Source organism: Pungitius pungitius, chromosome 21 (genome assembly GCF_949316345.1).
Source record: "Pungitius pungitius chromosome 21, fPunPun2.1, whole genome shotgun sequence".
Lineage (NCBI taxonomy): Eukaryota > Metazoa > Chordata > Actinopteri > Perciformes > Gasterosteidae > Pungitius > Pungitius pungitius.
In genome coordinates this window covers 4362780-4390276 of record NC_084920.1, presented here as the reverse complement: position 1 = coordinate 4390276, position 27497 = coordinate 4362780, and the positions used below count along the sequence as shown (strand labels likewise).

Here is a 27497-nt window from a genome sequence, read left to right as displayed (position 1 = left end):
ACCATTTTCTGGGTCATTTCCTTTTTTACCACCAAGAGAGCCGGAACCTGTACTTCTTTTAAGTCCTCAATCTCTGAGTTGAGCTCTAAACTCCTAAATTCCAGAGCCTCGTAATCAGAGTGAATCGTAGCTGTTGTGGTTTCCAAGGAATTTGCCAAAGATTCCAAAGTCTCCTTCTTTATTCTAAGCTGATCGACGTTGTATCTATTAACCTCGGACACACGGTTCGATTCAGCTAATGCCTTTTGGAGTTGAAGCTCAAGGCTTTTAATTTTTCTGTCTTGTTCCTTATTTTGTTTTGTCAAGACTTGAGTGTCCATCTCCATTTTCTGTAAGTCCGACAGCTTTTTCTGCTGTTTAAGCAGCTCCATTTCCAGCATTTGCTGTTTATCAGACATTTCTTGGTTTAATGCTTTCTTCTCTCTGTAGATTGATTCAAAATATTGATGATTGTCAACCTTATCCATGACACTCTTCAACTCTTTCTGAAGGGTTTCACAAGTTTTCCTTGCAACTGCTTCCGCCCTTTTGTGGTGCTTATATTTATCATTTGTAGCCTTTAAAGATTCCCATCCTGCAACCTTTATTCCGCTCATGTGAATTTTCATGCGAAGAGTCTTAAGAGTTTCGTTGATCTCTGGCAGGTCCATATCATCGGCGTTGAATCGGCCTGCAGTTGACACTGATGGTTGCTGGGGAAAAGGGGAATCTGTGTATGCTTCAGCCATTTCACCTGTTTTTTATTTAAATGTTGATTAAAATACTTCCGTGTACAGGATACAACTTAAAAACAGAGTTGTATTGTCAGAGCCAATAAACCAATTTACAACCGAGAACAGAGAATGTGTGCCTATTTGAAGAATCCAAGTGAAGTGAAGTGAAATCACATGACGTTGACATCACTCCCTGTGACGTCACCCGCCGTCATCAAGTTTGCTGTTGCATGGCAACAAAGACACATTAGCAGCGCCGCTAGCGATGCTAGCTTCGCTGCATCAGTTAACCGGGCAAATCGCATTTAAATTGGACAGGCATCTAATCTTCTGACTGGTTGGTATTGTGTTAATTCATGCACGCTAACGTGTTACAGCCATTAGGGTATTAATGCTAACTCAAAATGGTGGTCGCCACATTAAGTGATTGTTACTACACGGTCGTGGTCGTCTCTGCTGCAGGTGAGCAGGCTGCTTTATGGTGACAAAGAGGACAGGTGCATCTCTAGTGGCTCGGCTTCCCCTAAAATGTAAAAATAAGGTGACATATTTACTTTTGGGTTAACATTTTATTGACTAAAAATGCGTTAGAAGACGTTAATCTGTGAGCTTCTGCGTGATGATTGTAGGGTCTGTCGAAAAACGGCATCTCTCTTTGATGCGATTTTGTACAATAAAAAGTCGTTACATAAACATTTCCATGTATGACCCATTCTATGATATGATGTTGAAAACAAATACAGTCTTCCGGTCCTTTTCATAGAGTTGGATTTAGGTAGGGGTAAAGAAATCTGATGACTATTCGCCCCTCATGTGTAATGTGAATGCATATCTGAATAATACATTTTATTATTTTTTATTTATTAAGAGAATAAAAGAATAATATTGACTTTCTATAAATCTTGTGCAAGGACCTTTCTTTGCAGCATTGACTAGTTTATGTTTGTGAATGATGATCTGCATGCAGGGGCTGTTTATACATTCACAAGGCTTCCTTCAGATATTGGGGTTAAATTCATCATTTGCATTAAAGAAAGGAAACATCAATCAAACTTGTAAATATCCCATTTTTTTAATCCGTCTTTTGTTACACACATCTAGGGTGTGTTATTCCTTTCCTTTCCTTACGTATAGCTTAATGCAGGAAACATTCTATCTTTCAGTGAGCAAGCGAGTGACTGGGGTTTAAATACAGAAGGGACGCCGCAGCAGGGTGCACAGGTGAGACTGGTTCACGTGATTCAATTCAATTCAATTCATTTTATTTTGTATAGCCCAAAATCGCAAATTACAAATTTGCCTCAGAGGGCTTTACAGTCTGTACACATGCAACATCCTCTGTCCCGAAACCCTCACATTGGCACAGGAAAAACTCCCCAAAATATGAAAAAACCCTTCGATGGGGAAAAAGGGGAAGAAACCTTAGGGAGAACGTCAGAGGAGGGATCCCTCTCCCGGGATGGACAGACTGCAATGGATGTCATGTGTACAGAATCAACATCAGCGTGATGTGACTGGCAGGTGCACTGAATAAACTAATTGAGTGATTGAAAGAAAAGAGTTGGAAGGGAAATATTTTGCTCATTTTGGGGACAAAAAAACAGACTAAAGTTCAGTTGGCTTTAAAAAGTTTTATTTTATTTTATTTTTTTAAAACAAGCACGTTTTTACTCCCAGCACAGCTTTGAGTTAAAAAGGGGCAATGACACAACCTCAAAAAGCTGAACCTGCCAGACAAACTGTAGATCACACATCACTTCAGGAGGCCTTTACTTCTCTCTCACTGAGCCTGGCTCAAAGTGCACTAGCTAAGTCAACCTTGTGACAAAGTGTTTTGCTCGGCTGAGACTAAGGTTTCTGCCTTAGACATCTCTAAAGATTTTAAAAAAAGATGAAAAATGAATTGGCCATACAACTAGACCAGCTACATATCTTCTAAAAACCTGAATTCAAACCTTCCTATTTCACACAGTATCACTTTTGACCTGAAACAACCGTCCTAACTTTCCCTTGGTGTTGAACGTGGCTCTTTTGATCACAAAGGCACGAGACCTTTAACCCCTTCAAGCTTTGATAAAAATATCAACAAAAAAAAATGCATTTCTTTTTCCCTTCACACCAACTTTTACAATGCTTTTGCCTAACTTGACAAGTCCTGACCCGATTTGACCTACGTAATACCCTTAGAAATCACTTTCCTTTCCTTTTACAGTTCATAGCTGCACCTTCGGTATCGATGTGGCGCGTCATGCAACTGCAGTACAACAGTCGTTTAGTCAAAGTAGATACCACAAATACACCACTTTCTGAAATTCGTCATCTCTAAACTCTAAAAACTGATCTGATCTAAGCTTCTTTTATCGCAGCAGCGTTACTGGACGCGGTGGCTTTCACGGTGGACTGGAAGGCGTCCGATGAGAGGGCGGTGCTGGATTTCTTCTCCATGGATTTATATGAGGAAGACGTGGTGGTGGTTGACTTTTTCTGGACCGTCTGGATGGTCTTTTTCCGCTTGACGTGAAGGACCTCCACGGCGTCCATGTTGACGGCTTGTTTAGTCTCCTCGCTGGTCTCCACCTGCTGTGAAGTCTGCTGCTGCTGCTGCTGCTCCACCTGCTGCTGGTGATGCATCTAAATGAAGGTTGTGGAGAACGTTTTAGTTAAAGAACCCGCTCACTTTTTTGCACATGAGTTGTTCAGTCCACGCAGCTGAAGTTTGTGTTTAGTAAATGACTAGATTTCCTGTTCCCTCACCATCATCATGTGCTGATAATTTGCAATGGCCTGGTCAGTGGTGACTCCCTCAGCCAGCCCCAGCTCTGCAGCCCGGCGGGCCTGTTCCACCCTGTGGGAGCCGGGGGGGGTCCAGCCCACTCCTCTGGTGGAGTTCAGGTCTGACTTGTAGTTCACCTGCCACAAAAGGGAGCAGCAGTAGTTGATTGCACATGGAAATGGGCCTACCACGTTCTCTTGTCATATTTCAAATGCCAAAGAAATTATCAAATTATCATAAAACCAATGCCGCACACGTAAAATAAGGCGTTTGTTCTCCTGACTGCAGTTTTTCTACTTGTCTTGAGTGATGTACACATACTGTATATGACAATCAATGAAGTGATTTCACTGGCTGTATCAAAGCCCCTTGACAAATGGACAGTGACCTACATCACTCTGCAGCTTGTAGGCCTGCTTGGCGTGCTTGACGTTGAGCTGCTCGGAGTCGCAGGTGTAGTCGTGGAGCTTGCTGCGGTAGGTAAGGTTGCTGGCCTGAGCTTGACTCTTTTTGGCCTGCAGGAACTCTGGCTGGTCAGCGTGCATTTTGTAGTGGCCCCGGTCCTCCTTGGACTGCCGCTTGTACTCCAGGTTGCTCTGGAGCTTGCTGGCTGCCAGGGAGTGCACCATCTTCGGGTCGTCCTCCACACAGCGCAGCCCCACCTGCTGGCCCTTCTCCTTCAGGTGAGACTCCCTGTAGCGTACCTGCGGGAGGCATAAAAATACAGATTTCAATTTCCAGGCGTCCTGTACAGCTTCATTTAAGTTATGAGCAAACTGTCTATCTTAACGTCTTAAGTATATTGTAATATTTGAGCAGTGATAAAAAGGAAAATCGGTACGAGGTTAACTGTGTTTTCAGCACATTATAACGTGCTTTTTTTCTAACATTTGCATCGACAGTTAGAGCGGATAATAAATCCTCATTTGTGCTTTGAGAAAGACCTGAAGGTACTCAAACCGTTTCAATAACTTAATTATCACATGAACTCACGTCACTGGCAATTTCTCTGGAGGCCTTGGCCGTTTGGAAGGGAATAGCATCCAGCCTCAGGTCAAAGCCCGAGGTCTTCACCTGCTCTCCAGATGCCCTGTAAACTTTCTTCATGGGAGGAGAATTTTGAAGAGGAGAATGTCACAAAGACACACTGGCATCATCTTCGGATGATTTAAAATCATTAGCTTTCATTGAAAGAAATTCATCCAAGAGCATGGCGTACGTCACTGATCTGCAGGGCATTCATCTTGGCTCTCACAAAATCGGGATCATCTGGATGCAAAGTGTACTTGTGCATGTCATCATTCTTTCCGGATTTGTACAGCCTCTGTAGTGTAACAACAAGCGAGTGATAAAAATTCAAATCATCAAAACGCAAATCATGTTTGTGTTTAGTAAAAATGAGTGGAACATTATTTGGTTTGAACCCACCTCGCTGCACTGTTGATAGCTCGTCTTAGCGTGGACAATATCCGGAGAGTCGGTCACGGAGGTGAACTTTAGGCTGTCCGGCAGCTGACGATACTTTTTCTGCATGAAGGAAAACCACAAACACACACACACACTTTAAGAGTAGAAAAAACACTGATGGCGAGACTTAAACTGTCAGATTACAATACTAGGCTTCCAAAAGCAAATTATACCAACAAATTGGAAGGTTTATGACAGAAGAAAGGCAATTTAGCTACTAGTTTAACTAAATATAGTTCCCTACATAGATGATTCAAACTAAATAATTTATAAACAAATCTTTTGTTCAGTCTGGGTCAGATATTCTTCATGGCAAACGAAGGCTTGAGACAGCACTTAATGTTTGTGTAAGAAAATTAAAAATCGCCACTTGAATTGAGGCGTCTGTTGGGAGGACTCGCGGCGGTACTCCGCTCGTCACATCTGCTCACATCGCTTATAAGTTCTCCGGCCTTCTTGGCCGACTCCATCTGCGGCGCGCCCACGCCGTCCCAGGCCACTCCTTTCATGTAATTCAGGTCGGACTTGTAGAGTTTCTAGATGAGGGGCGATAAAAAAGAAAAGAAAAGCGTCAGTCGCGTTGAATCACGCAAGTCATTTCCCCCCCACCCCCCCCCCCCCTGTCCACGCCTCCCACCTCACTCTGCTGGTCGTACGCCGTCTTGGCCCACTTGACCTTCATGTCGTCGGGGAGCACCGTGTACTCGTGCAGTCTCTTCCTGTAGTCCTGCTCGCTGGCGAGGGCCTGCGCGTTCTTCGCCGTCACCAGGTGCATCATGTCCCGCGTGAGGTGGAACTGCCCGCTGGCCGTCAGCGCGTCCTTGCGGTACTCCCGGTTGCTGGCCAGCCGGCCCGCCTGCTGGCAGTGCAGCAGGCCCGGGTCGTCCAGGACGCTTTTGATCCCGATGTGCTTGCCCTTTTCCAGCAGGTGGTCGTGTTTGTACTTGTTCTGCAGTCACACGCAGGTAATTCGCCGTCATTTATTGTGATGAATGCTACTTTCCCGAAGCTTAGTGTGCACATTTTTAATCCTATGTTATGCATTTATTACAGGTATTTGGTACATGTCTTGCAGTTCAGGTGGACGTATTTGACACATTTTACGACGTCTCCTCTTACATCACTGGCGATGCCTGTGGAGCTCTTGGCAGCTTGGAAGGGGATGTCCTGCATGGTGAGTTTGTAGCCTTGGGCCCTCAAGGTGTGCCAGGACTCTTTGTACTTGAGCTTGAGCGCAATGACAAAACAAACAATGACCATTCACCTTTAAATTACCAACACCGGGAAAAGGAAATGTCCACAGAATATCGTGTGGTGCACGGGGTCACACGGGGTCACATGGGGTCACATGGCGTACCTCACTGAAGTTGGCCGCATTAATCTTGGCTTGCATCATCTCCGGCCTCTCGGCCGTTGTAGTGTAGTTATGCCGGTCATTCACCCCTTTCTCTTTGTACAAACGCTGCGAGAGAAACACACAACAACTGAGTGCTTCCGAAAACAAACTAACTAACAAACAGGAAACAACAGTAACTCAGCTCAATGTCCCACCTCGTTTGTGATCTGCCCGCTGAGTTTGGCGTGGACTATGTCAGGAGAGTCCGCTACAGACGTGTGCTTGAAGGTGTACGGCTGCTGACGGTAGTTTTTCTGTTATAGAAGGAACAAAACAAAAAAAGGGTAAGGTTTGTAGCAAGAAAGTCAACATTTCATGACTTTTTTTGAAGAAGATATCCTACATCACTAATGAGGTCCGTGGCCCTCTTGGAGCCTTCAAACTGCAGAGCCCCGGTGCCGATCCAGGCTGCGCCGCGCAGGTAGTTCAGGTCAGAGCGATACACTTTCTGCAACAAACACACACACACACACACACACTCAAACATTCAGTTGTCGCGCTCAGAATATTTCAGCAATAAACAAGGCAAAGGCCCGAGACGTTGTTCAAGTGAAAAACTGTAAGTATGGCATCTACTTCTTTTGACCCAGTGCTACCAGATGTAACCAAACACCGGTTTGAATGAGTGTACATTAAAATGAAGATGGTTGCATCTCACCTCGCTCTGCAGGGCGTACGCCTTCTTGGCCGCCTGCACCTTCATGTCGTCCGGCAGCGTGGTGTAGTGATGCAGGGTGAGCCGGTAGTCCTGATCACTGACCAGCGACTGGGCCATTTTAGCGTGGGACACCTCCAGCATGTCCATGGGCAGGTGGAACTTTGAGAGCTCCTTTGAGTCCTGCCTGTACTTAAGCTGGAGAGGTAAAAAAAGGGTGCAAAGTAGAGATGGTGTTTGTATCTTAATGTATGTTGGGGGGTTTTCTGAGTTGTCTTACATCACTCTGGAGCTTGCTGGCATTGACCGAGTGAGCGATGTTGATGTCATCCTGCAGTCCCTTCAGTCCGATCGTCTTCCCTTTGGTCTTCTCAAATTCTTCTTTGTACTTTTGCTAAAATGACAAGTGATTCACTCGTTACGTTTAGTGAGATAGATGTCAACAGAGCTGCTGTGTAAAATGTTTAATATGCAAGTGTTTTCAATGGTCACTGATCTGCTGTAAATGCATTTTAGAGGCAATATTTTAATGCTATTTGAAGCTCTCTCACTTCTGCAGACGAAAACAAAGTGACTTCCGTAAATCGTGCGGACGAAAAATCTATTTCATGTCCACGCTGGAACTGTTACGACACAACAATGAGAAGTTGCAAGCTCACATCACTGAGGATCTCTGCAGACGCTTTGGCGGACTGGAAAGGTATGGCGTCCAGACTCAACTTGTAACCACCATCGCGTATCTTCGTCCAGGACTCCTTGTAGCAGCTCTGAGAATTCACACACATGTATTTCACCTCGGTTCAGCACGGGGAACCACGCACGCAAAGGCGGCCGTCTCGATTTCCACGCGTGTCTCTGTGTGACTGGTTGTGAATAGTTTTACCTCGCTGATGTTCATGGCGTTGAGCTTGGCCTGAACCATCTCAGGCAGCTCTCCGCTGAGGGTGTAGTTGTGCTTCATGTTTTCCCCCTTTTCCCTGTACAACCTCTGTAGAGAAGAAAGAAAGGCATCACACAGCGCATCATAACGTTTCTCTATTTGTATACTTCACATTCCTAATACTTATGGGATCAGAACCAGAATATTCGAAAGAGTCACAAATGCATTGGATCTATTTTTACACAAAGGACCACTGAACTCACATCAACAGCCAGTTTGTTGCTCAGTTTGGCTTGGACCATCTCGGGAGTGTTCTCAACACTGGTATACTTCAAACCACTCACACCCTGGCGGTACTTTTTCTAAATTGAAGGGAAAAAAATGGGTCATGAATTTCAGAAGATTATCACAGTAAGACATACCATTAAAAAAAAGCGTGCACATGCATTGGATGAACAGTAGAGAGCACACCATCATCGCAAAAAAACGAACTAAATGAACAAATGTACAGTAGATAAATGATAGATATGGGCACAGGATCTATTTATGTCCTGGCAGACGTTTCATGTCTGATGTTGGAAACACTGTAGTGTACGTGAGTGCATTTCACTAGACAAAGTGAGAGCATCTCACTATACATCATGGAGTGTTGAGTGTCTCAGTAGTTAAGTCCTACACGGCCACTCTTAAGTCTGCACTAGGTGCGTCACTAAATGACATCTTTAAGCTCCATTTGCATGCGATTACAAAGATGCATTAATGAAAAGAGTCTGTGGATGACAAAGGTGTTGAGAAATTTAAATCAAACCTTAAATGGTATGTTTTTTGTGTGTCTTCTCGTTTGGATTAGTTAAATGTACATGTAACCCAAATGACTACAAGTAATAAACAGATACAGGTATCACAGTTTTCTCATGCTGTGAGCTAATATACCTCCAGAGTACTGTAGTTAGAAATAGCATGGCGGTCGGGTTATTTATACACTACATCGTTTGGTATGATCTTACATTTTCCCCTTCCAATATAATTGCCATAAACTGCCATACATAAGTTATAACCATGAAGTTAACCATGAAAAAAGGCCTAGGGCAGAAACTGTTTATGTAGGTTAGCATTTGACCTTATTAAGTGAGGACACTTAATATTTAATTTCATTTAATACTACCCCATGCTACCCTGTGACTTGTTTCAGCGGTGCATTCCGGGTCATGGGGTTCTAAGGTTACCTCGCTGATCAGCTCCCCGGCTTTCTTTGCCTGCTGGACGTCCAGAGATTTGGACGCCTCCCAGCCGACACCCTTCATCCAGTTCAGATCCGACCTGTACTGATTCTAAATAAAGACACAAGTCCCCCCCGGTGAAGGAATCGTTTTAGCATTACAACAAGTCGCCATCTCAACTTGTGACGACGAGGCTTACGTCGCTCTGCAGGCCGTAGGCCTTCTTCGCCCAGGCGACGTTGATGTCAGTGGGCAGAGTCGTGTACTCGTGGAGGGAGGTCCTGTAGTTGGTCTCGGTGGCCAGGTCTTGAGCTTTCTTCGCGTGGCTGATGTTCAGCATGTCCAGATGAACGCTGGGTAAACAGAAAGTTTGATTGACACAATATTTAAGGCCTGCTCTCGTTTAAAAAATGTTAAAGGAGGTGAAGGCACGTGTGGTGCAATGATAAGCGATAAAAAAAAAGATCCATCACGGTAGAAAAGAATGACCTGTTTTTGTTCTTGGTGTCCTCATAGTCCTTCTTGTACTGGCGGTTACTCTGTAGTTTGGTGGCCAGGGCAGAGTGCGCCATCTGAGAGTCGTCGCTCACGGACTTGATGCCGATCACTTTGCCTTTATTTTTCTCATGCTTCGCCTTGTATTTGACCTGCAAGATTTGACCAAAGGACAGTCTTTGAACTTACAGGGATCTGCTAATGAAATATATCAACATAAGAAAATAACATTATTGTACATTTATTTTTGACTATTCTTATTAAGGCAAGCATAAGGGTGTAGACTGATTTTAGAATAACTCACGGTACTGGCCAGATCTGTTTTGGCTTTAGCGGTGAGTATGGAGAGAGAGTCCAAACGCAGCTCAAAGCCCTTTTCCCTCTGCTTCTCCCACTGGCTCTTGTACACTTTCTGGAGAAAAAAAAATATATATATAGATAATAGATTACTTTGCTGTCATACGTTGAGATTTGGTTGGTTGTCTTTCTTAATTTCTTATCAATGGACTTGATTAATCAACATTGTATTGTTCCCGATGGAAATACTAAATAAGTAACTATTTTTGCAATCAGACCATCATCACCGTCATCAAAATAATAAATCGACGTGTTAATAAATTGCTTGTCTCACCTCAGGTAGAACAAAACCAGCTCATACTGTCCTGTAAATTTCTCTATTCAAGCAACATCATTTTAACACTTGTGTGCCTGGGTGTGCAGCTGCTTTAAGACATCCAAATACCACAGCTATACAAAATCATTATTTGGTTTGTTATGAGGCTGCATGGATGGAAGAAGTCTGCAATTTGTTCAATTTGTAGACTATTCAAGTCTATAATCTGATTGATACATGTATATATTGTTTTAACATCATCCTGTGTTATCTACATCTCCCCATTGAGAATGAACTTGACTAAACTCACCCCACTTAGAAGGTTAGCGTTGGCCTTTGCTTGTTTGAAGAGGGGCTCGTCTTTCGTCATGGTGTACTGGTGTAACGTCTGCTCCGTGTCTGCCTTGTACGCCAGCTGAAAAATCCCACACACATGAACACACGCTTCACACGAGGGCAACAAATTGAAACGTACACGATTACAGCCCTGTAAGGGAGGACCGTACGTCGCTCTGCAGCTCCTGGCTCTTTTTGGCGTGCGCGATGGAGAGATCATTCGCCACGTGGGTGAACCCGATGCTGTCCGCCTTCTGCCGGTATTTGATCTGCGAGGCGGCCGAGTGCAGTAAATGAACAAGCGTGTCGAGGTATTTGACGCAAGGGAAAGGTGCGCACACACAAGCAAGTGCTCACTGACGTCGCTGAGCAGCTCTCCGGCTTTCTTGGCCTGGGTGACGTTCAGAGACCCTTCGGAGTCCCAGCCGACTCCCTTCATCCAGTTCAGGTCGGACCGATACTGGTTCTGTTGGAGCAACCAAAAGACTCATTAACCGGTCGGGAGCTGCCACCAGCGCAATAGGCCCGGGTCTCGTCCCTTCCTCCCGTCTCTCACCTCGCTCTGCAGGGAATAGGCCTTTTTGGCCTGCTGCACCTTGATGTCGTCCGGCATGACGGTGTACTCGTGCAGCTTGGTGCGATACTCCAGGTCACTGGCGAGGGCCTGGGCCTTTTTGGCGTGGCTCAGGTTGATCATGTCCAGGGGGAGGCTGAACTGGGACTGGCTCTCCTTGGAGCCCCTCTTGTACTCGATCTGAAGCGGTCGCGGTTTATAAGAAACGACTCCTTTCGATTTAGCAGTTAAACGCTTCAAAAAATGTATTTTAATGGCTGTGAATAAGAAACGAAGCGGCGGCTGCTTACGTTGCTGTTCATCTTGGCAGCTTGCAGATGGTGCAGAGTCCTGGAGTCGCTCATGTTGACCCCCGCCGCCCTCTCCTTGTTATTCCTGTAGGTCTCTTTGTATTTAATCTGAAACACGTGCACATGTATTTCATTACACTTATTTCACAGTTACTTTCACGTTGCTTCCGCTGGTAGGCGACAACATTGTGCGCTTGCTTACGTCGCTGGCGAGGTCACGGGAGGCCTTCGCCGCTCGGACGCTCAGGCCGTCCACGCCGATGTCGCAGGCCTTGGACTTGTTCTTCTCCCATTCCTCCTTGTATTTAATCTGGAGAAATATAGAGTGCGAAGCAAACTCGTGAGGCCGGGTGAAGGAGCTCAGTTGTGCACATGCATCCTGCGAAGTACGCGTGTGTTGACTCACGTCACTGCACAAGGCGGCGTTGGCTTTGGCCGCTTTGATTTGGGGAAGGTCCTGGGATAGCGTGTACTGATGTTTGGTCTTTTCATAGCCTTTTTTGTAGTTCAGCTAAAAGACACGTGCATCATGTTTGTTTATACAGTTGGTGGATAAAAATAAATGTTCACGAGTCGAGACCCGAGGTGCTGACGCCTCGTTATAATGGCGTCTACTCACATTGCTGACCAGCTCTGCGTTTTTCCGTGCTAAGACAATCTCAGGCGTGTCCGTTGTTTGGCTGTACTTGACCTGGTCGATGTGCTGCCTGTAGTTCTTCTGCAGTCACATAACAAATCATTGATGCAAATAGTAAATGTATCAAATAAGATGCTGCACATAGCGGTAAAAAATGTTCATAGTACTTCTTATAGTGAAGCTTTGGAGTGGAATTTGAGAAAAACTCACGTCTTTCAGTGGGTCCAGTTTCCTTTGGCTTTGGTAGCCTGGTGTGAGTGTGGCTGGGTAGTTGTATTCACCCTGCTCCTGTTCACAGCTTTGTTTATACGAAATCTGGAAATGACAAGTCCATTTCAGGGATTTTGTTTGCTCTTTAAATGTAATATCGGCCCCTGGAGTATGTAATAAAGTCTAATACTGATGTGTATGCTGCTCTTCTCTCAAAATAGCAGGTGAAAGCAAATATTTATTTTAAAAACCCAATATGTCACAATTAGTCTTGAACGCAAAACTGGATCCAAGCAGAGACGATCTGTGCTTTCGATAATTTGCATCAATTTATCAAATCTATATCCAGAAAAACCAGCCTTACGTCACTAGCCAGTTTCCTTGCTTTCATGGCATGCATGGTCCTCTTGTCGATTCCCGAGTCTTCATAGTGGCCCTTCATGTCACTGGTGTACTTCTCTTTGTACTTGTTCTGTTAAGAGTGTAGAGAGATAAAAGAAAAACGGCATGCAGAATTATCCACAAAATTGCCCTCATGGCATTTTCAATAAGGCCAAATTGACTTCATAGTTGACCTTTTCTGTTATCTACTTATTTACAGAAACAACGATGTGAAATTCATTGTTTTGGTTGTCAAACTTACATCACTTGTGAACTTGGCGATTTTGGCTGAATTCTGAAACTGTGGCGTCTCGCAGAAATTGATGCTGTGACCTTTGGTGTTCTCCAAGTCCTTCTTATACTCCACCTGGTAGAAAATACCAGACCAAAAACCAATCAACAAAAGCAAACAAAGAGGCAAACATAAAATAAATACTATCACGTAGTAAAAGAGGAATGAGACTATATTTAAAATTGCTGCCCAGTACGGGACTTTGTCCGGTAAATACTAAGCTGTCTTATTTTAGCTGTCTACATCTCAGTTTAAAAGGAAAAATGACAGCAGCTTCTCTTGTAACCCTAATTTGTTTTCGACCAGTAAGACCTTTTCCTTTGTGTCACCAATGTGCTAAATATAAAGCGCCTGCCTCGAATCGGCACTAAAGAGTAACCGAGACGAACTGCTAATCCTAAAAAATATGCATTACCGACCTTAGAAATGACAGCGGAACGCCAGTGAACCTGTCAGCGCTGACCACTCAAACGCGACACAGGCAGAACACTGTCACCTTTGAGCATTCGCTCTCGGACAAACAACAACAATTGTGACATCACTGTGAAATATTCCCAGTACTCGGAATAGCTGCCCATGAGTGATGCACTGGGTTCCTGTGTGAGGTAATATTAGTTTGACGGGATGTCCCGTGGCCTTGGAGGTAAGCCGTAACCACACCGGACCGGCATGTCAGAGATGCAGCACATGTCAAGCTTTTTATCACACACATGTACTGAGCAGCAGCAACGCGTTCATCTGGAAATGCTTTCTTATCGAGGCAAAAAACGAGATCAAACTAAAATGTTCTGTTGCCTTGGAAGCCTGACAATCGATCAGAAGCGAGCTCACCTCGCTGACAATCTTGTTGATCTTGCGGGCGTTCTTTAGGGCGAGGTTGTCCTCAGACGTCAGGCTGTGGAAGTGCGAGCTGCCCTTCATCTTGCTTAAGTCCTTGCGGTATTTCAGCTGCAAAGGGAGGAAAGGTGATTGATTGCATATAGGGAGACAGCACGTTGTGTTTGCCGTACGATCAGGAGATTGACGCCACACACACACACACACACACACAGTCTAATTTAGTCGGCGTGGCGGGTTTTGAGAAGGCTTTCACATTTGTTCTGCCCGGCGATGACAAGGCCAAAGGGGCGGATGAAGCTGGAGCTCTCACACCCCACACTCGGTTAGGTTCTGACAGAATTCGCACAGACGGTGGGCGGAGACACAGTCCAGCTACTTTGATGTTAGTCTAATAAAGGGCATCAAGTGTTGTTCCATGGTGTTTCTAATTCGTCAGGGCGATACTCACATTGCTGGCATTTTCCTGAGCCTTTTTGGCGAGATGATAACCAGGAGTGATCATGGCAGGGAAACTTCCTTTGCCTCGTTGCTGCTCATACTGCTCGGTATAAGCCATCTGTAATCGGAAGAACTTATTTGTGATTTTTTTTTTAAAACATGCAAATTAAATTCAAATAATTGAAATCGCAATGACAAATATTTTTTAAAACTTTGTTCATTTATAGAAGTATAAAAGCGAATTGGTAACAATTATTGTGGCCCTGAATCCTAAAGTTTAAAATATAAACCTTAAAAATAAAGAGATGTGTTGCTCCAATACTGTAAGATTCCACCATGTATCTTCTAGTTTATGCATGCGGAAACAAGAAGGGACCTTTGATGTTTCTCCCTACGAGATACTTTATCAACGTTTTTTCGTGAAAACATGTTAATACAACAGTAAGTTCGTCACCTGGCTGAAGTTCTCTGTGTTTTCTCTGGCGTGAACTGCTCCAGCCACCGCTGCCTCTGCGCTGGCTTTGCCCTTAATCTCCTGTTCATACAACTGACGATACTTAATCTGGCGAGACAGGAAATCCATTACCGACCGATGATCGGGGGGGGGAGGGAGGGTTGTGTGCATACGTCTAAAGACATGTGGCTTACATCACTGGCCTGCTCACTGGCCTTCTTTGACATCTTGTATCCAGGTGTGAGGTGTGCAGGGAAGCTACCTTTACCTCGCTGCTGCTCATATTCTTCCGTGTAGGCATACTGGAAAGAAAAGAGAGGGGATTCAGGCTTTCAGACTGGGTGAAGGACAAACTGCGTGATATTGTATATTATTATATATTATGAAGTAAGGCTTGAAGCTCACATCGCTGACAATTTGTCCTTGTTTCTTGGCAAGAAGCACCTCCGGCGGGTCGACAAACGTGGTGTATTTCGAAACTCTCTCCTCGTGTCCCTTTTTATATTCCAGCTGCAAATTTTAAAAAAAGATCTAGTTTAATTTGCCGCTTTATGAAGTGAACCTCAAACAACCAGTGACAGTGATTAGTTCTTACGTTGCTGGCCAAAGTGTTGGCTGTTTTAGCAGCCTGGTAACCTGGAGTTATCATGGCAGGGAAGCTTCCTTTGCCCTTTGACTCCTCGTATTCTTCCATGAACTCCACCTGCCAAATATTCACAAAATTGATCAAGACACTTCACCAATATTGATGCAAAAACATTGCAACTGTGCTTCTTTATTTAAGGAATGACCCCATATTTAGATTTTATTGAAAAAGGAAAATGTACTCACATCATTGAGGGTCTTCTGGGCCTGAGACATGGTGACTACCTCCTGGTTGGTCACCGTCCCCGAGTACCACGTCTGCTGCTGTGAGAACTCAGACTGAGACTGAAAGGCCTGTTTGGACACGATGGACACACTTGGTCATTTACAGCAACTCACAGGACACGTAGTCCACCACTTTTTGTGCCCGTCAGACCTTATTAAATCAGCAACACAACTTATCCTCTATGAAGTGATGGTAAAAAGTAAAAAAAAGCAATTTGACACAAACAAATCTCACAAGAAAGAGAAGTTGAGGTTTAACGTTGAGGTTTAACATTGCGCTATGTGACTCCCCTCCTCTCAGATCGTTGACATTTCACAGTTTGCAACATTTAAATGAGGTCCAGGACTCCCTTTGACAGGCTTTAATCGATAGTCGCTCACCTGGCTGGACATCTGGCCGGCCAGGCGAGCTTTCTCCAGCTCCACGGAACTCATGTCATGGTGGAAGGTGGACATAAAGCGCTCGCCGTCCTCGCGATACTTCAGCTGCAAGTGCACACAGAGGACGAGCATCAAGCCGAGGCCGCTACACACGTGCATGCACAAGTCACGTGTGTTGCAGCGTCTGCTTTTATAGGCTACATGAATCAATAATGGTGAAAAGGAAATTAACAAACAGAGATATTACCCTGACTTTATACCCACAGGGATAAACATCACTCTGTTCTTACGTTGCTGACTCAAACGAGGAAGAGATAATATTAGTGCGCTGATATTAATAACTAACAAGAAGCTGGACCTGCCGAGAAAGATCCAGAGAGGAGCAACAAGTGTGAGCTGTTTGCTAATGATCCTTAAGCCGTAAAAATGTTCAAAACTAATATTAGAATAGCTTCATAGCTGGAGATATAAGAGAGCACTGACCCCTCTGAAGCACCGGTAAAAGGCTCCCAATAAACATTAGACACAAGTATCAGTGACGACTCTTCAGTGTGAGAGTCACAGAGACGCACTGAAACAGGGTCCAGTATCACAGGGCAACTAATATAAAAAAACAACGTTTGCATCCACAAGGCTTAGAGGGTCACTCAGGTCAACAATTCCTTATATCTCTGTAGTGACTTAAGCAGACTCACTGCTAATATGAGCACTAGGAACATGAACTACAGAGCGACACAGACAGACGGGAACAGGTGGCCCGGGCCAGATGAGAAGAAGGGATGTAAGTCTCTTTTTTTTTCTTTTTTTTTTAACTCCCGGTGTATAAATTTAGCGCGGAGTGGGCTAAGCGGGAGGGGGGTCGTCTCGCCTCTGTCACCCTAACAGAAATAACCCGAGCCGCACCGCTCCATTCCTCGCGGCGGCCGTCACCGTGGACCACCTCTCCTGCTCTGCACCTCCACTCAGACGAAGGCCCAGATACTTGGTCTCGTTTCGCCGCTTTGCCGCGCGTGCGTCTGCGCGTGGCGTCGTCTCACCTCGCTGCTGGCCTTGCTTTGCTTCTTCGCGTTGATGTTGATTGGCGTCTCATAGACGCTCGTGAATGTGTTGTTCCTCGGATTGTGTCTAAACGGGTGATGAATATATTTTATTAATGGTCATCATTTTAATTACAGATTTTCAGGTGAAAATGTAGGAATCTAATTTCAGACTAAAATCTTCCTTGAAATAAATCTTTCATCAGTTTATTAATGCTCACATAATGCTCAAATAATAGTTAATATTATCAGCTGTGATACTCACACAGAGCAGTATGGCCTCTTCATGTGGCTGACAAAGTTTTTGGCAGTAAGCACCATCTTACAGACGTCACAGTGAAAACATCCTTTATGCCAGTTCTGAGACGAAGAGACAAATCAGATAATTATTTGACAAATTCCCTAGAACATCATTTGAATCTCAGATTAAACCAACAGATTATATTAAACAAGGCCCGGCATGACGAGATTATTTCACAGCATCATCCATTGATCATGCTGCCTTATTCTTAAATATATCTTGAACCGTATAACTCTTCCTTTTTGTCTCACAAGTAAAACTCGTATCCAAAGCAGATTTAAACACTTTGTCATTCTATATAGACCTTGTGTAATTTTAAAAAGCAGATTTCATGACATTCACCTGTTTGCTCAACCAAGCCACGTGTTGTATTTGACATTGAGAGACCCTCAAAACAAACTTAAAGCCCTCATTTTTCAGTCACAAATGTTTACGGAAATAGGTTGATTCAAATGATCATACTTTTTCATACCTTGATGTTAATACTGACTTGCTTGTCTATTTCAAAATAGATTAAATGCTCAAAGAAACAATTTCAACCTTCTTGCGGTCGCAATATTTCGGAGTCTCACCTGGTCGATGCAGTTGATCTTCTCGGCCGGGTAGACCACAAACCCACACCGGGCACAGGACTGCATGGTGAATGTTTGTCCTTTCCCACCCCCAAAAAAAGACTATATGACAAGAAGTGAACTAATGAGTAAAGTTCAGGTCAGACAGACGGGCAGCCGTTTAAGTAGAGGAACTGGCAGTGATTCCGACACAGTCCTGGTAGTGCGTGTTTCTCTGGCAGGGGTAAACTTAGCTCTGGGACTGTGAGCCTTTAAAACGGTCTCTTTCTTGACGCCACGTCCCCCGATGGACCAACCCCGTTCCATGTGCCATGCTAGAAGACTGGCTGAGTCCAGCTGTCACTCTGCATGGGGGGGAGAGACAGACAGAGAGAGGGAGGCAGAGAGACAGCTCGCTCAGATGTCACTGTATGTGTGTAATGATCCTGAGTTGGAAACCAAGTTCAACTTTGGGCATCTTACCTTGGCACAGACATAGATATGTGATGCATTATGTCACAGATTTACTTATAGCTTCTTCAGCTATGTATGTTGACACATATGACGAATTCTATATGTATATCTATTGTATTCTATTTGCAGCATTACTATTCATACTTGGATGTTGACGTACAAGAAAATATAGATGTAGACAACTTTACAAACAACCAGGTTAAGCAAACGTACACAAAAAGGGATGATGAATTTCCAATTAAATTTTAGCGTCGATAATCCTGTACACTTACATGCACTTCAGGCTACTAACACAAAATATGAACGTAAACACTTATTCATCCTAAAGTGGCTTAAAATAAACGTAATATATCAATTGATTTTCTACCTGTGGGGAACAACTAAATTTACCATTAGGGTTAGTAAACTTCGGTTAACTACAGTACGTATTACCTGAATTATGATAAACTTGTGTTTGGATGTTTGGTATCATCTTCAGGTCATACAATAATGGAAATACGCCGCAGGGCTGTGACGTCATTACGCACCTCGGAGGCGCGACGCGGCGGCTGAACGCTCTTTCACTTTCAAGTTCTCCAAGGAACAGAAAGTGGGCCGAAAACTTTGCCAGAGTGGAAGAAAAAGAAGAAGAAAAGAAAAAAAAAACCCACAACCAACTCCAACTCTGGGCGCAGTAGCTAAGGTGACACAACACATTTACACGAATGACTTCACAAGTTTCCTGCTGTCCAGCCATTCCTAGACGGAACAAATAGGAAGTTGACGCTGACGCGTTCACGGCGCTAAGCTAACTTCCGCACAGGTCGGATGTAACGACGTCGTATTAAACCTGTTGTAACGTTGCAGGAAAGTGACCCCGTGCCAGACCGCAGATGGCCGGTTTACCGCAGCATGTCGGGGCGGAGGAAGAGGGGCCGGCGGGAGACCAGACGGACGCCAAACCGGACCGCAAAGGAAGATTTCTGCTCTTTGGGTAACTTCTCCTTTAAAACATTTACTTCGTTAACTCTGGATTTATAAAACTAAACAAACGTGATCCTCAAGGCACCCGATTCAGTTTGAATAGACTTTGATATTAACAAAAAATAGCCATGTATAGAGGACACTGCGCGTAACCAGATGCGCATGCCCGAGGACTGTTTGCCTCTGTCGTCCTAATTTTTTTTTATCTCCCATTGGTTTTGTTTTGTTTTGCCTCGGGCTTGTCCACCTTTCCTCTGATGGCCGTTTCCTCTCCAGAAATAATCTGCCTATATTATCAATATATTGTATTATTGTTGTGTTATATATAACGTGGGCCCTTTCCCAATCCCTCTCCGTTGACAGTGACAGAGGAGCCTCTCTGTTTGTTCCTGTTGGAACCACAAGGTGGCGCTGTGAACTCAGACAATATTAATGAAATAATAAATTATCCGACTCAAAACGGTCTCTAAAGGAAGCATCCAGCATTTTAGATTATAAACCAAAAGCCTAAATAGTTTCAAAAGTTTTACGTCACCGTGAAAAGGTTTGCTTGCGTAGTCACGGTTATTATTTTGAATGTTATGTTTTTCATTGGAAGAAAGCACGACTAACAGATTTACATGTGTAAGTTATACTTATCGTACCACGTCATCTGTAGAATAACATACAGCTTGTAAAGATTATTATCTACATCTTTCGAGGAGAAATCGAACCGAGCATGTAATTCCATATACTGCACCTTGTTTTTTTTTTTAACCCTACATCTTCCTTTGCGTCCTGCTGGACAGTCGGGGCCACAAGCCCCTCACGCCGCATGTGTGCCTGTACGGGGTGGATTATGTGCCTGTCAGCAGAGGAGCAACTTGATGCCCTGTCTGACCTCAGCAGGGATGGAGGCACAGGGGCCGCGCGTGGTGAATAGGCCTTTAGAAAGCACTGGTGTGGTTGCCGGGCTGCTGACTCAGGGGGGTTCACAGAGCGCCGCCCCCCCCCATCCTCAGCACCCGCCGGCCCAGTCAGGTGTCCATCCAGTACGGAGAGCATGTCGCTATCCTAGCACGCAGCCAAATATTTAAGCTGCCAGATCTGGAGACACTTCTTTTTTTCGGGGAGGGTGGGGGTGGACAAAACAAACAAAACCGAGGAGACGAAACCAAACGCATTTCAGATGCAGAGTGGCGTGGCGCTTAATGACGAACCCAGGTAAGTGCTTCGTGTTCCTCCTCCTTCGCGGTCCCTTCCAACGCGCTTCTCTCCCGGCCCACAGCAGCACCACCCTCAGCAGGAGGATGGGGGTGGGGGGGGGGGGGGGGGGTCGTGCTGCGAAAACTTCTGGATCACATGTTGATGGGCAATAAGGCCGGGCCGCCCGGGAGTGTGTGCGTGAGGCTGTCGGCGTGTGCATTGTTCCCGCGCTTGAGTGACCTGATGACGTGGCTCTTCTGGAACAAGCCTGGATTTTCTGAAGGCCCCCCCCCCTCTACGGGCCGCTGTTGGCTTTGCTATCTAGATGCGTCTTCTAATGAATGGAAACACGACAGGTCTTTGAGAAGCGCCTCTCGGGAAAGATTTACTCTCGCTCGATCGGCCTCTGACGCGGTTAGGACTTTTTTGTATCTGCGCTGAGGAACAATGTTCTAGTTTCTTCTTCCTTCCGACGGTGGATTACTGCCATCAAATGTGGCTGTGACTTTGCCTTATTTGAAAATGTATGTAATCTATGGTTTCTGAGTAAGTGGATCAGACAGAGTCAGTTTTTGACAAATCAAATGGTCTGTCAATTTTGTATTCTTATCGTATTTTGTTTTGTGTGTGTAATGTTTAAAGGATATTAACGTAGGAATGATGCTGTAGATTTGATTTACGTCATTCAGAAACCTCAATTTTAAGTTCCAACTGTCAACTGTCGTGACTGTCGCTGATTCTTTGACTCTCTCTGACTCTTCTTAGTAAGAAGAATAAGGATGGCCAGACGAAGGAGCAGGACTACTCCTCTGAAAGCCATTACAGAATTGTTTCACCAACATTCCAGTATAAGATGAGCCACCAACGAGTGGGCAAGTGCATCATCATCAACAACAAAAACTTTGATGAAAAGACAGGTACGGCGAGCGCGCTTCAGACACCTTTTTACACTTTGCTTCCCAGAAAAGAGCGCGTGAGCCTCAGCGGGTTGTCTCTCCGCAGGGATGAATGTACGCAACGGCACGGACCAAGACGCCGGAGAGCTGTTCAAGTGCTTCAAGAGCCTGGGCTTCGACGTCTTCATCTACAACGATCAGACGTGCGGGAAGATGGAGAGCCTTCTAAGAGAAGGTGAGTAGTAACGTCGGTACTTTCTCAGTTTAATAAGGGCCTAGGCCGAGCTAAGAGTTGAGCGTTGTGGTCTGTGTGTGTGTGTGTGTGTGTGTGTTGGGGGGGGGGGGGCAGCCTCGGAGGAAGACCACAGTGACAGCTCGTGTTTCGCCTGCATCCTGCTGAGCCACGGCGAGGAGGGCATGATCTACGGAACAGACGCCCCCATGCCCATCAAGTCCATGACCTCGCTGTTCAGGGGGGACATGTGCAAAAGCTTGGTGGGAAAGCCCAAACTCTTCTTCATCCAGGTACGAATTTCTGAGGATTTTTAATTCATGAAAGACGTTAAAAAGATGTGATGGTCAAATGACTAAAAATATGTAAACTTAAACTTTTTAAGACAGCAATAGCAATTGTGTTAAACCTCGCCCTGTCTCACCTTTTTAAAGACAATTCATTTTGAATTGCTTCACCAGGTCATCGTTGAGAAAGCTACTCAGGATCACAATGAAATGTCATTTCATTTACTTCACCAGGCTTGCCGGGGTTCCGAATTTGACGACGGGGTACAGACGGACTCGGGTCCGCCGAACGACACCATGGAGACGGATGCTAATCCGAGACATAAGATCCCCGTAGAGGCAGATTTCCTCTTTGCCTACTCCACCGTCCCAGGTAAAGCAGACACACGCGTGTCACATGACCACCGGGGGCCCGGGTCAAATTGCCAAATTGACTCGTCGTTGCTTCTTGCAGGTTACTACTCCTGGAGGAACCCTGGGCGCGGCTCCTGGTTCGTCCAGGCGCTCTGCAACGTCCTCAACGAGTTCGGCAAGCAGCTGGAGATAATGCAGATCCTGACCAGGGTCAACTACATGGTGGCCACCAGCTTCGAGTCCTGGTCCGAGGACCCGCGCTTCAGCGAGAAGAAGCAGATTCCCTGCGTGGTCTCCATGCTGACCAAAGAACTGTATTTCAACTGAGGACGCCAGCCTCACCGACCCGACCCGACCCGACCCGACCCGACGGACCGTTTCAGCTGCCGACTTAGCGTTCAACAAGCATTCAGGGATGATTCAGGCCCAGATCCACACATGACAATTTTACATGTGTAGTTGGGCCCGAACAAAAAAAAAAAACACGAGCACTCCGTGACGAAAGGAAAAATATTATTAGTAGGCACTCCGCGTTCATGTGCCGATGGTGAATCTTCTTCAGGTTTATCCTTCGGAGTAATGGCGTCACATTTGATCTGACCTTTTCTCGACAGGCACGTTAAATATTCTCGTTTCACCAGCCCGGATAAAAATCCGCTGGGTTTTGGGGAATCATCTGAATATGTGTCTCTAAGATGGGGGGGGGGGGGGGGGGGGATGCATCTGGAATATGGATCAGATCATTTTCAGCTATCCGTGTTTCAATGTTTTCGGCCGTCATTTGTAAGATTAAAAAAAAGAGAGACCACGGAAAAAAGGCGACACTCCTCTGAGCAGAAGCACGAGGCTCAGTGTCTCAGTGTCTCGGCCTTCCTAGCAGCTTCTACGTTTGGTAGCAGCATGGTGGCATCCTCAGGTTCTTCAATGTCCCACGACGTGGGTTACTGTAACGTTAAAAGGAGGTCGTGATACGTATGGCTGGGAAGGAGCGATCTTCTGCTGTGTTGTGATTAGTTCTATGGGATTTGGGGTCAAGTGCATAATATACAAAAGTTAAGGATTATTTGCAACTTGCCAGTTTTATTAGTCTGATGTTCAAGACTTCACTTGAAGTCGATATATTTGCATATTATCAAATTGATGCACGGATCTTATTAGTCCAACAAATCAGTTATGGAATATCCCTTTTTTTTATCTCTAAATGAGATTTTCCTCCTCTTAATTTACTTTGATTGATAAAAGTATACATGCAATAGGATTTTTACACTTGAAAGAACTGTTCAAAGCAGTATATTTTGGAAAGGATAGTATTAATCTGGACTATGGCCCAAAGCCCATATCCAATTCATTTGACTGTATATTAGTGTTGCACATTGTCATAACATACACTTCACTCATGGTAAGACATACCCAGCAAAATGTTCCTATTTTTTTTCTTTTGCTTTTAGAGGCAAATCCTAAAGTAGTAAATTCCTTCTTATGACGGCGTTCTACGGTAAAATATCACCTATTTGAAAATAATTTTCCCGATGGTCCTTTCAACTTGCACAAAGTTAGTTTCTGCATTCTGTTAATGTCGATCACAGAGGCAGCTATTACTAGTGGTGACAAGTCTTAACACACACACACACATAGCAATGTCTTTACATCGTCCCCATAATTGCGCGTGTCAGTAACTTAGGGGGAAAGTTAAGCAAGCACTTTTAACTTGTTATTTTATTTTTTCCCTTTTCACTTGTATTTTTGATCCGGTTAAGTTTGATCAACACTGGCTTAAGTAAGGGACATGCCCCGTTCTCCAGCCAGTTGCACTTGTTCAACCCAGCCACAACCCGACACATGGATCTCTGATCAGCGGTGCGCATCCTGTGCTGAACGGAGTGTTTGCTCCACTTGTTTTTTTTCTTTTTTCGATCGGAACTGAGGGAGGGAGAGAACATATTGTTAAAGGGTAAAATTTTAAAATGCTTTTGGGTGTTAAATGCTGTTGTCCTCAGGAATATATTTGAAAAGATTTGGAAAAATGAATGAATGAATTAGATTGAAAGTTTAATCTGGCCCAATTTACTTTTAATTTGGGGCAATGTATAATTAGCTTCAAAAACACAGGAATGCTCATGTAAACATTTTATTGTATTAAAACATGAATAATTTATTCTGTAATGAGGTCTGTTACATTTCTTACACATCTGCAACAGACACCATAAAAGGCAAGATTTTCACACTGAATATCACCCAAAACATGGATGACACTCAAAAAAAAACCTTTAAAAAAAGTTGAAATTGCATACTCTTAATTATTCTATTATTTTTCTCAAATCAAACATTGGGCTGGAGGGTGACAGCCACACAATGACACTTGTTGGTTCTGGTACTTTCAGTGGATTTGTTGACTAAGTATCTTCTTGATCTATTTTATTCAAAATTCTATTTGAATCCATCCAACGTGAAGAACATACCCAGCATCGCCGAGTACTGACAGATCCTCCTCCCGGGTCACAAGTCAAAGAGGTTAAAGAGAATGTCCAGGCGACTGATCAGAACCTGACCTTCCTGGTTATTTGTGTCCCCCGGGGCCCTTCCCGGCCTGCGAGGCGCTGCTGCTGCTGCCCCCCACCTCAGAGAACCGGAGCTGACCGCGAAGCGTCGCAGACCCTGAGGGCCTTCCAGTTGGTGCCTTCGTTGTCGTGACCGGGGCACACGGCCTGCAGCAGGGTGTCGGCGAAGGTCCCTGCGCAGAAGCAGTGGAGCGGCGTCACGGTGTCGGCCCCAAGGAAGCACACCAGGCCCCCGGGGAAGCTGCAGTACACCCCGATTCGGGTGAACCGCTTTCCCGCCACCAGGGGCAGCTCGTGGCGCACGCCGGCGTGCCACGCCGCGTAGCCCCCGTCAAAGTACTCCACGCACCAGGACTCCCGGCCTCGGCCCAGCCAGGAGTCCTCGCCGCGGGCCTTGCGCGGGATGCTCGGGTAGGTGAGCCCCAGCTCCCAGTAGGTCTTCCCGCCCACGTCCACCTCCCAGTACTGGCGGCCCTCGCTGAAGCCTCGCCGGCTGACCACGTTCAGGGTGGTCTCGAAGCGCGAGGTGGTCTCCGGGACGTCCTGCCAGGCGTCCGTGTAGGTGGCCGAGTCGCCCTCGGGGGAGATGATCAGCTTCGGGTGGGCGGTTTCGGCGTCGAGGACGTTGTCACACGTCAGGGAGATTCAGCGTTATCTGCAGAAAGACTCCTTCACATGTCAGTCTACCTGATTTCTGGGTTTTTTTGGGGGAGGGGGGGGGACTCACAGGTCTGAAACAGCTTCTTGGTGATGGGCACCTGGGATCTGATGAACAGCAGCAGGTTGATGGTGAGACTCAGCAGTTGATTGTTCCTGAGCTCGTCCATGTGAATCCCGTCGGGGTCGGTCAGCTTCAAAGTCTCAGATATTCTGGTTCCAGCAAAGCAAAGCAAAGAGATGCTATCATATTATTTCTTCCCGAGCTCAAGCTTCGATGATTGTAAATTCAGACTTTGCCACATGCTATTATATTCTAAAATGTATACATACCTTTTTTCTGTTTCAGCAAACTGATGAAGATGAAAAAGGAATAAATAATTCTTTACAAATACCACTAAAAAACAGCCTGTGAGAAACAGTGCAAGAGGTTGAATGAAATCTGAAGTCTTTGAACATTGTGGTTACCTGACTTTCATTTTCTTGTGTTTTCACAATGTTGGACAGCTGCTGGTCCAGTTCCTGAGTGAGGTGATAGCAGAGCTCTATCCTGTCCTCCACTGACCTCTCTGTGGCCTCAAACTCAATGTCCATCTGGGTCAGCGTGATCATAAGATCCTGGTCCAGAACCCGCTTCATGTCCTCGTATCGTTTCCTGATTTTCTCCTTGGTTGCATCGGTCTTTTTCTAAGAAACAACGGCACGATGGTAGTTCAAACTGTTGTCATTTCAGTAAAGGATCAGCAAACCCAATGTGGAGAAGCTACCTGTGTAGTGAAGCTCTGAACACAATAGAGCTGCAACTAATGACTAACTAATGTTTTCATTTCCAGGTCAGCTAGCAAGTAGCTCATGGAGCAACGTCCCCTCAAATGTCACACGGCACACGTTTTGATTTCAGCAATATGACACGGGGGATGTTTTGGGATACAATGCTGAGGCACACTTTGTCGCGGATGAAACAGCATAATGGCATTTAAAGTATGGACACTACTGATGGTCAACCAAAACCAATCCCCCATGTATATGATGTTTCAGGTGTTTGGCCACTTGAAGGTAATATACTATAAGGTAATTACAAATGTCTTTTTAAATTACATATCATTTTATTGGTTTTCCTACACTCAACAGAACACCAAAACATACACAAATACTTACAGTTATCTCCACCTGCTTAGCTGCTAGCTTCTTCATTCGATGGGCGAGGCCATCTCTTTGTCTCTGCAGGTTCTGCTGATGTTTCAGGAGCATCTCCTTTCAAACAGAGACGGGCACATGGCCTCAATGAAACCTCCACACGAGGACTGCAGATAAACATTGTGTTGGGTCAATGGTTTGCAAATGCTTACTTCCTGTGTGGCCTTCCCTCCTTCCCTTCTGCTCATTTTTCTGTGTAATAGACTAAACTCCACTGACCGCTGGCAACACAACGACAAGGGCTTTTATAGGCCTTTCACACATGTGACATGTGCCTGAGCGGGCACATGGTGGCCTTGAGATATCTGGCCTGGTGCTCTCACAAGCACATGCCTCTTTTTATTAGGGAGAGGAGACACTCTGAAGACGAGAGGAAGGAAGCTAGGATTGGTGCAGTGAGGGCTATTTGAAGTCCATTAATACCAACCTGACACTGAACTTAATACCCATGTGCGTGTGTGCGTTTGTGGCCTAGTGGCACATTTAGATGTTTTGAATCGCCAGGCCGTTTTACCGCACTGGAACACAGAGGGCACAGTGACTGAAGTGCATCCTCACCCTGAGCCAGTTACGTCAGCTCCAGCCTACGTCTGTATAAATGATTGGCAAAACACAGCCATTATGGTCAGGTTGACGCAAACGCACAAGCTGGGGGGGGGGGGGTCACTTGCAGGATGGGAACGGCGAGGCCTATCGTCTCCATCGGACCGCTGCATCAGATTGTTGAGAAGGACACGCCCGTTCGAGGGACAATTTCCAGAGACGGACGCTGAGAGACACGTCGTCCAAAGTGATGCGATGTAAAAGATATCTGAAATCTGAAACTAGGACATTGTGTTTAACTTCCAGAAACCTCCATCAGAAATGTTGCTCTGCTTGTAAATCACATA

The 27497-nt window shown here is 45.2% G+C and overlaps 3 protein-coding genes across 6 annotated transcripts; 1 reads left to right on the top strand and 2 right to left on the bottom strand.

The window, feature by feature from the left end:
* The first annotated feature begins 921 nt into the window (after window positions 1-921).
* casp7 (caspase 7, apoptosis-related cysteine peptidase) lies at window positions 922-22806 on the top strand. Of its 4 annotated transcripts, none has more exons than XM_037463557.2 (9): window positions 922-1050; window positions 1877-1934; window positions 18757-18960; window positions 19125-19251; window positions 21192-21343; window positions 21429-21557; window positions 21672-21847; window positions 22076-22214; window positions 22296-22806. In XM_037463557.2, exons 4-9 carry the CDS (start codon window positions 19151-19153, stop codon window positions 22520-22522), a joined length of 924 nt encoding a protein of 307 aa, XP_037319454.1. In that variant the 5' UTR covers window positions 922-1050; window positions 1877-1934; window positions 18757-18960; window positions 19125-19150; the 3' UTR covers window positions 22523-22806. The 4 variants fall into 4 exon arrangements, with proteins under 4 accessions (XP_037319454.1, XP_037319455.1, XP_062415908.1 ...); XM_037463558.2 differs by having other exon boundaries at window positions 922-1254; XM_062559924.1 differs by lacking the exon at window positions 1877-1934.
* nrap (nebulin-related anchoring protein) lies at window positions 2114-18807 on the bottom strand. Its single transcript, XM_037463554.2, has 44 exons — window positions 18711-18807; window positions 17826-18169; window positions 17218-17312; window positions 16953-17040; window positions 15916-16020; window positions 15496-15603; window positions 15260-15367; window positions 15070-15174; window positions 14859-14966; window positions 14665-14772; window positions 14221-14328; window positions 13764-13880; window positions 12903-13007; window positions 12624-12731; window positions 12260-12364; window positions 12032-12130; window positions 11819-11923; window positions 11615-11722; window positions 11413-11520; window positions 11105-11302; window positions 10910-11014; window positions 10719-10817; window positions 10523-10627; window positions 9904-10011; window positions 9594-9751; window positions 9304-9457; window positions 9111-9215; window positions 8148-8246; window positions 7888-7992; window positions 7664-7771; window positions 7285-7398; window positions 7008-7202; window positions 6693-6797; window positions 6505-6603; window positions 6311-6415; window positions 6073-6180; window positions 5591-5902; window positions 5385-5489; window positions 4915-5013; window positions 4706-4810; window positions 4480-4587; window positions 3879-4190; window positions 3468-3623; window positions 2114-3344 (listed from the first exon to the last, which is right to left on the bottom strand). Exons 2-44 carry the CDS (start codon window positions 17889-17891, stop codon window positions 3060-3062), a joined length of 5406 nt encoding a protein of 1801 aa, XP_037319451.2. The 5' UTR covers window positions 17892-18169; window positions 18711-18807; the 3' UTR covers window positions 2114-3059.
* Window positions 22807-24022: 1216 nt separating the features above from the next.
* si:ch211-28p3.4 (tripartite motif-containing protein 75) lies at window positions 24023-26678 on the bottom strand. Its single transcript, XM_062559926.1, is given in 4 exon segments — window positions 24023-25408; window positions 25477-25667; window positions 25879-26097; window positions 26569-26678. Coding segments are annotated over 4 exon segments (1098 nt in total). The 5' UTR covers window positions 26662-26678; the 3' UTR covers window positions 24023-24813.
* Between the last annotated feature and the right edge of the window lie 819 nt (window positions 26679-27497).